At 38.5% G+C, this 8,439-nt stretch overlaps 1 protein-coding gene and 1 long non-coding RNA gene across 3 annotated transcripts; one reads left to right on the forward strand and one right to left on the reverse strand.

The window, feature by feature from the left end:
* Positions 1–709: 709 nt before the first annotated feature.
* On the reverse strand, positions 710–1,787 carry LOC145118842 (NAC domain-containing protein 90-like). Its single transcript, XM_079054503.1, has 3 exons — positions 1,490–1,787; positions 1,108–1,403; positions 710–1,003 (listed from the first exon to the last, which is right to left on the reverse strand). Exons 1-3 carry the CDS (start codon positions 1,782–1,784, stop codon positions 851–853), a joined length of 744 nt encoding a protein of 247 aa, XP_078910629.1. The 5' UTR covers positions 1,785–1,787; the 3' UTR covers positions 710–850.
* On the forward strand, positions 1,617–3,628 carry LOC145118843 (uncharacterized). Of its 2 annotated transcripts, XR_013713520.1 has the most exons (6): positions 1,617–1,701; positions 1,976–1,993; positions 2,400–2,579; positions 2,677–2,731; positions 2,833–2,908; positions 3,448–3,628. It is a non-coding gene; the product is annotated as an uncharacterized LOC145118843 (long non-coding RNA). The 2 variants fall into 2 exon arrangements; XR_013713519.1 differs by lacking the exons at positions 1,617–1,701; positions 1,976–1,993 and having other exon boundaries at positions 2,073–2,579.
* Positions 3,629–8,439: the final 4,811 nt, after the last annotated feature.

The following is an 8,439-nucleotide window of genomic DNA, read 5'->3' on the forward strand; positions in this document are numbered from 1 at the left end:
TTGGAATACTGATAAACCCGCTATGCTCAGATTTGATATGCTCTTGTTATCTACTGAGGATGCAATTACAGAGAGATTCAAAAAACACACATCAATGGAGAGAACATATTCAAGATTATTCTGGTGGATGTATTTTAGTTTAATTTCTTTTTTAGTTAAAAAGTCATATCATCAAAGAAAACCGTCATGGTTAGTAAAAATAGATTTTATCTCCTTGAACTAAAAAAAAAAAAAAAAAAAAAAACATGAAGGACCTTTATGAGGATCATTTCTAATATTTGACCTTAAAACCAAATTGTATATTAAGATACTTTTTAACGTTAGTGCGTAGACGATTGTATAATCAAAGTAATAATTAGTTAGGGACTAAAAACCAATATCATCTTAACGGTGGCCTTCGGTTTTAGCATAATTAGTGTTAGTGCCATTAATTTTTTCATTTGCTTAAAAACTTTATTAAAAGAATTATACAGTAAAAGTAACTTTTAAGTTTTAGTCAATGTGTAAATCTTCATATTTTAAGGGAAATAATAATTTCTTCTATTATTTTAACAATATGTAGTACATAATAATGGTTCACTCACGTCTCAATCCTACTCCAAGTCTTCCTCGAAAAATGACAATTTTATTTGAATCTTATCTTGCAAAGATTTTTTTATCATTTGCTGCATTATGTCCCACTCCAAATTAATAATATAATACTTAGCACTTAACAACACCACATATATTTTTATAATCAGTTTTCTAACAAATTGAAATTGATATCTAAAAGTTTCCAAATCATAGAATTTGTTCTATAAATATGATAAATATGTGTATTGACGTTCCAAATTTTCCATTGAGGTACAAGTCAATTGTTACCAACGGTACCAAAAGACGATCCACCTCTATTCACTTGAGGAGTCACCATCTCCGTCCATTCTATCCCCAAAGGTCGCCTATCGAATGCTCGTGTTGTTCCTGAAACCACATACACTCTACACAGGCTTAGCTCATGCCTTAACTGCATAATTTTGTTCAAAGCAAAACCAACCCCATTAGTACTAAATCAACACGTTGTTGTTTAACAGTATACATGTTTCAAAAATTGATTGATGAATAGTGCACCTGTGGAACGGAGAAAGTGTTGGTAGCATCTACGTCTACACTGATTGCTCGATATTCGTTCATTTTCCATTCGGTTTTCTTCACAGTACGAGACCTCCCTTCATAAAACACCATTGTCTTCTTCAATCCAATTACTTTGTTATCAGACGAGTAGACATATGTAGGCGAACCGGTGGCTTTCCAGTAGCCATAGGCGGTGGTCCGGCTTGGCCTTCCTCCTTGTGCTTCCCTTTCTTGTCTCGGCACAAAAAAGAACCACTGCTCAGTGTCCCGACGACAAAACTCACCAGCCAACCCTACATGTACAAGAAAACACAAAACGAGCTAAGCAAAACCCCATGATATAAGGCCTTCCGTTAAATGTAAAGTGATATATACTTACTTGGAAGGTGGCAAGGATTGTATTCGTAGACATGGACGACTGGGATGACACGATGAAGGTCTTGTGTTCTTAGGCCTTGGAGCTTGTTCCAGAGATAGAAGGAAATTAGTTCTTGTTCTGTTGGGTAGAATCGATAGACGGACGGTGGGTGGGGCTCGTCATCATCTTCTGCCATTGTTGCTGCTATTAATTTGAGCTTTGTTTGTTTCAAGGTATTTATAATGTTGGTGAATGAGACAGTTACCGAGTGAAAATGGAAAAAGATGGCAACGACATCAGGTCTTGAACAAGTCATGACCGGACCTCCAAGCCAGATGTCCACTATCATGGCTTGTTTTATTGAACTAGTCAGCTTTTCAGTGAAATACAGGACTGCCCCTTTGTGAAATGTTTTACGCACTTGTATGCCCTTTAGGAATAATAGTTTTACATTCAAGTTATCGATGGATTATTGTATAATGTTTCGTTTTTTATTTAACTATTTAGGCTATGAAGAATGGCAATGTAAGTCCCAACACTACAAGAAACTAAGGCATTAGCGGCGACACAATTAGCGACCACTAAGGCTTTTAGCGGCGACACAACACTTTGTCGCCGCTAAAAGCCACTGTCGCCGCTAATTGTGTCGCCGCTAATGCCTTGTTGCCCGAATCCACGTTATCCCCTTCTGGTAAACCTCAACCGTACGATCGAGTATCTAATCCAACGGCTGGGGCCTCGTTTTCGCGCAAAACCAATACCGGCGACAATTTGTCGCCGCTAAAGGTCGAAAATTGTCGCTGCTAAAGGTCAAAAAAAATACGCGGCATAAGTTCCCTCGTTAGTTGTCGCCGCTAAAGGCTAATTGTCGCCGCTATTCATGTCGCTGCTAAAGGTCGACGCAAATAACACCCCCTTTCTGCTTTCACAGCTTTCATTTGTCTGCGTTTTTATCCATTCTCTCCGAGCATTTTCGCTCAATCGAGTTTCCCGGAGGCTAGAAGACATACCAGCGACGCCTATAGACCACTGGAAAACTCCCCACTTCCACATCTCCAATGATTCCACTGTGACATTAATTTCGACACTATTGCTGTCGATTTCCTCTGTGGTTTGTGTTTTTGTTCCTCATTTCTTCTTTTCCTTCTATTTTACTATCGATTTCTACTTGTATTTGTGATTAGTTGCATAAAATATTTTCATCATAGATTTTTCCTCCACTGTGATCGAGGCTACTATCGGGTGTTGCTGTCACCGGCTACGGTATGTACCTTCTTCCCTCTTCCCTCATTTCTCTTTCTCTTTCATTTTTGACTAGAATTCCACACCTAATTGTTTTTTTTGTTGGTTTTTTTTGTCTTAAGTTACACCACCACCACCATTGTTGCACCGAAGACTACCACCACCTGTTAAAAGATGGCAAAATTTTGGGGACCACAGGTGCATTTTTTGTAATTTGTTGTATGTGTTTGCATTTGTGTGTGTATTTTGTATATATATATGTGTGTATTTCATATATGTGTGTGAAATATGCTATATGTGTGTGTATTTCATATATGTGTATGAAATATGTGTGTATTTCATATATGTATGTGTATAAAAAGTAAGTATATATGTGTATAATGTATGTATGTGTGTATTTGTGTGCAATTTGGATTGTGTTGATAGTTGTTTTATGTGTATAAAAGTATGTATATATGTGTACAATGTATGTACGTGTGTATTTGTATGCAATTTGGAGTATATTTGTATGCAATGTGTAAACTACAATGTCATAATGGAAAAAACAAACAAAAACCAAATAGGATCCGGAGTCTAACTTGGAAGGTTAATGTTAGTTAGTTGGTTTGTTAATTTTATAGTTTGTTGATTTATAGATAAATTGGTAATTGGTAGTTTTCTTATCATTTGGTAATTTTTGGTTTGGTTTATGTTAATATTTTAACTTACAAGTTTATATGTTGTTATTTACTATGTAGTTGGAGAATCTTCCATCAATGTCTAATGATCCGAAGTCTATTGCGGAACTTATAGGAGGGAACGAGGGTGGCGGGGATGATGACACATCGTATTAGTTTGATCTTTTATTAGAGATTGTAGTATGACATAAATTTATAAGAATTTTGTTATTTATTTTGGTGTATGTATAGTATTATAAAACATAGATGTTATGTAATTGTTTTTCTGCATTTAACGTTGTGACATCCCCAAAATCACGGCCAGAAAAGACCGATTTGTTTATGCTTTGTTTTATAAATCAGAGTATCCATTTAAAGAAAAGTGTTGCGGAATTTGTTCCCAAAACAAAATATGATAAGAATTTATCAAAGCATTTCTTTAAAGAAATGTATTTTCATTATATAACAAAATCTCGGGATATCATGTTCAATACAGACCAAAAGCATAAACATAACATACATTCATTTACACTAGTGATTTACATCTCCTTTAATCTCTCAGTGCAAAGCAGCTTCGTATCGATACATGTGATACAAATAAACTGAGTGGGTCAGGCTTGGGAGCCTTGTGAGCGTATAGGGTTTTCAACCCACAATAATATAATTATTATATTTAATCATCAAACAATCAATCCAATTACCCATCCCCATTATCTTCTTTATTTCTTAAGGTTTTACCCTAAGAATCCACTATCCTTCATTCATTCGTTCTTAAGGATTGACCTGAGGAATTGGCACAAAGTCCATTGCTGCCCGAGGTTCATCTACACAGTACTAAATCCATAGCTACCAAGGTTCATCTACACAATACTAAATCCATAGCTACCAAGGTTCATCTACACAGTACTAAATCCATAGCTACCAAGGTTCATCTACACAGTACTAAATCCATAGCTACCATTGTATTTTAATAAGGCATTAAATCTATAGCTGCCAGGGTTTTTAGAGTACACCGGTGAACATCAAGTCCACAACACCTACAAGTTGCGAGCTTGCTAGTGTTCCACTGGACTGTCTAGAATAGTCTGTGGTTGTCATCCATACTCTGCTGAATGACGGGGGCCATCGTTTGGGTAAACGTTTCACTCATTTTTCACCTGGCACCCTCATCTCACGATCTATAACATCTTTCGTCTCATCCTCAAACTCATCTTTCCTTACACACCAACTATTTCATATACCCATGTTCTACCCAACATATTGGTAGATATAAATTACATATATGGTTTAAATCATTTAAAAACCTGTATAAAACATTCATTCCAACAACCATCTCAAGTAAACAAACAACGTATAAACACATAGCACATATTTTAAAGCAAATACTACATATCTATGCGGTAGAAGAAAGTAACTACACACTCACTTGATTAGACGATGCTTGGACAGCACTACGGCTCTTCAAGTACTATTCTTTTGATGTAACAGGGATATCTTCACACACCGGGCTTCTCGCGGGCAGAGCTTCGGCTTAAAACTCTTTTCTTCTCGGGATCTTCGGGCTTCGGGACTTGCTTCGTGTCTCGGGATGATACCGGGGCTTCGGGGGGGGGGGGGGGGGGGGTTAAAATAGGGCTTAGAGAGGGTATCGGGAGTGGGAGAGAAGAGATAGAGCAACCAAAATCGGCTGACCCTCGATTTCTATTTATAGAGTCATTTTTCAGCTCTCACGTCGTGAATTTTAAGTTCTCACGTCGTGAATTCAATAGTCATCAGGTGCGTCATCGCCACTTGCATCTGTCAGGCTCCAGAATTCATAAATACTGAGTTCACGTCGTGAACACTGTATTCACGTCGTGAACTCTGACAGTTTTGGGGTTTTGCGCCCCGAACTTCAGAAATTCATAACTTTCGCATACGAACTCCGTTTTCGACGTTCTTTATATCCACGCGTAGGTGAGACTATGCTCTACAACTCTCGTTTAGACTCCGTTGGCTAATTTTGACTTTATTTTTGTTATATTATTATTATATTATTTTTAGTAGGCCGGGACAGGAAAACTCCGTTATAAATTCATAACTCCTTCATTTGAAGTCCGTTTTCGTCTGTCTTTTTACCGTTGGACTACTATCGACAAGATCTTCGATTCTCGTTTAGATTGTTTCGGCTAGAAATCACTCGATCTCAAAATCGAACTTCGGGCTGCATATTGCTAAGCTGAAACTTCGAAAAATCATAACTTCCTCATACGAAGTCAGATTTAGGCGTTCTTTTCATGCACGCTCTCGGTTTAACGTATTCTACGACTTTCGTTTATATCGCTAAATCCAAATATCGCTCTATCGTAAATTCACGATTTACATCGCGCTGTGTCGTGCCGGTTCTGTCGCGAAACTTCGACAAGTCATAACTTCTTCGTTATAGCTCGGATTTCAGCATTTTTTATATTTTCGGAAACCTTGTAACATATACTACAACTTAGTTAAGATTAATCCTTCTAAATAATCTTCCATCAAAAAGTCATTTTTGATGCTTATCGTCTCTAAATTGACTAACCCGGATCTACGGGTGTTACAAACGTATCTGTTTTTCTGGATTTAACGTTATTATGTATTAGTTTTTGGACACCCGAAAATGGCTGGATTTTAAAAAAAATAAATAAAAAAAGGAAATAGCGGCGATGCTATTAGCGGCCACATAGATAATTAGTGGCGACACATACCATTACCTGCGACAATATCATTAGCGGCGACAATGAGCATTAGCGGCGACTTTTTGAGCAATAGCGACGAGTCAGTAGCGGCGACTCAATAGCGGCGACGTGTCGCCGGTAAAGGTATTAGTGGCGACTTTGGTAAGCAATAGCGGTGATTTTTGTCGCCGCTAATACCCTTTTTTCTTGTAGTGCAAATTTGTTTGACGTATCAATTAGATCCAATTGATGGTGCGGAATCCCAATCAATTAGATGATGCAAGATCAAAAATAGAGAAGGAGAAGAAGAATAACATGAATTTAATGTATTGATGATATGAATGAACATCCTTACAAGAGATTCACACACACACTATTCTTCTCTTTAGTTTCTCTCTCTAGGACACCTTGATTTGCACACACTTAAGCTCCTCTCTCTCTCTTTGAATTAATTCAATTTGTCACGCAAGAATTTGATAGTATCAACACAAGTTTGAGAGCAAGAATTTTGACTGACCTCCTTTTTCTCTGGCTCTGGGGTAGTCTGTACCATGAAAGCAAATTGTAATTCCATCATTTCTTCCTCCGGGTCCACCTCAGCTTGCTCCTCTGAGACATAGTTGATCTGGGCAAGGTGAGCATTTTTAGGTCCTGAGATGTTCAGGGCCTGCATCTGATCTTCCCAGTCAAACGACTGAGCCACCACTACAAGATTCGATGTCTGATTGTTGGTGGTAGCTTCCCGGCTGCTTCCTACAGGCACCATGGTTCTTTCACTGTTTTCCCTCCTGTCTGGCTTTGGGCATTCTCTGGCAAAGTGACCATGTTCATGGCAGTTGAAGCATCTTAGTTTGCCCTTTTTGAAACCGACCTTCTTTTCCGCGTTCATTCCCCAGTGGTTCTTGCCTATTTTCTTTGCAAATTGTTTGGCCTTGAACACAGCCATGTCAATTTGCCATGTGATGTCCATCTCCTCGACATCTTCTGGGTGTATTTGATCCAGGTCAGCAAAAGAGAGTTGAGGGGGCAACTCTCCAACAAAAAAAGCGTTGTAGCAGTTTACCAATCCAGATGCAAGAGCCATATTCTCTTCAACCTCTTTTGGAGCAGATACTGGAGCAGGAGCTTTAGAAAAGGATGCAGCTTGTGAATATGGCATTGATGATGGAGCAATATAAGGTGATGGTTGTGGAGCAGCAAACATTTGACTTTGTGGTTGTGGAATAGCAAAAGCTTGACTTTGAAGAGTGGTAAAGGATGAAAAAGCATTGTTTGTAGAAATCCCGAGATTTGCAGTTGAGTACGAGTTCACATGATTGATCTCCCTCTGTTTGTCATCAAGATCACATGCTTTGATGATGGCCATGGTTTCAGCCAGACTAAGTCGGTTAAGATCTTTTGTTTTCTTGTGACAACAACATTCATATCCCATGCCTTTGGGAGACAATTCAACAGCTTCTTGTTGATTTCAGATCTTGGCACTGAGATCCCAGCCGAACTCATTTCAGTGGTCAATGTGATGAATCGTTGAAGTTGAGCTTCCAGGGTTTCTCCAAGAATGTAGTTGAACATATTGAACTTTTGTCTCAGCATATCCTGACGACTCTGCTTCATGTCTTCATTTCCTTCGTATACTTCAATCAATGCTTCCCACAAAGCTTTTGTTGAAGTGTATTCTCTGAAACCCTATGCAATCTCTGCGGATAAAGCCATTGTGAGTGTAGCCAGTGCTTTCTCTTGCTCTTCAATCTTCTCAAAGTCTTGATCAGTGTAGTTCTCAAATGCCTTATCAATGACTGTTCCATTCTCTAGTGTAGTGGTAATTCGAATTGGTCCTTTCAAGATGCTACGCCAGATTTTGAAGTCCTTCATCTTGATGTACTTTTCCATTCGATATTTCCATTCTGGGAAACCTTCAGCGGACAGTAAGCGAGGAATTCGAGTAGTGGTTCCCATGATCGAGTCCAATTCTTGATGAACTGTTGAGCTTTGTGAATCCATTTTTTGTTTTGTTTTTTTAATTGATTAAACAAACAAACTAACAAGGAAAAGTACTAAAACGGAAAATGTTCAAATGACCAATAAGGGGGTTCACGGCCGTATAGAGATCACGGCCGTACTCACTTCACAGCCGTACACAGTAGTCACGGTTAGGCAGATCACGGCCGTACACTTGAAGATGATTCTCGGTCAATGAATGTTTCGCGGTCAAAGGATGAAGGTTTCACGGTCAAAGGATGGATCACGGTCAAATATTCAGTTCACGGTCAATAACTTTGAATGGTTCACAGCCGTATACTAAATCACGGTCGTACACACTTCAACAGGTTGAAGCCGTGAACACTAAAAACATCAGTTTTCAAGTAGATTTTGATTCCTT

The sequence above is a fragment of the Lactuca virosa genome, chromosome 6 (assembly GCF_052849685.1).
Source record: "Lactuca virosa cultivar CGN04683 chromosome 6, Lactuca_virosa_CGN04683_v6, whole genome shotgun sequence".
Lineage (NCBI taxonomy): Eukaryota > Viridiplantae > Streptophyta > Magnoliopsida > Asterales > Asteraceae > Lactuca > Lactuca virosa.

Bases quoted from the DNA above. Each gene is read 5' to 3' on its own strand.
- LOC145118842 (XM_079054503.1), bottom strand. From the start codon at position 1,784: ATGACTTGTTCAAGACCTGATGTCGTTGCCATCTTTTTCCATTTTCAC. The intron at 1,404-1,489 runs GTAAGTATATAT...TTGTACATGTAG, and splicing joins CAATCCTTGCCACCTTCCAA to GGTTGGCTGGTGAGTTTTGT. The intron at 1,004-1,107 runs GTGCACTATTCA...AAAATTATGCAG, and splicing joins ACACTTTCTCCGTTCCACAG to TTAAGGCATGAGCTAAGCCT.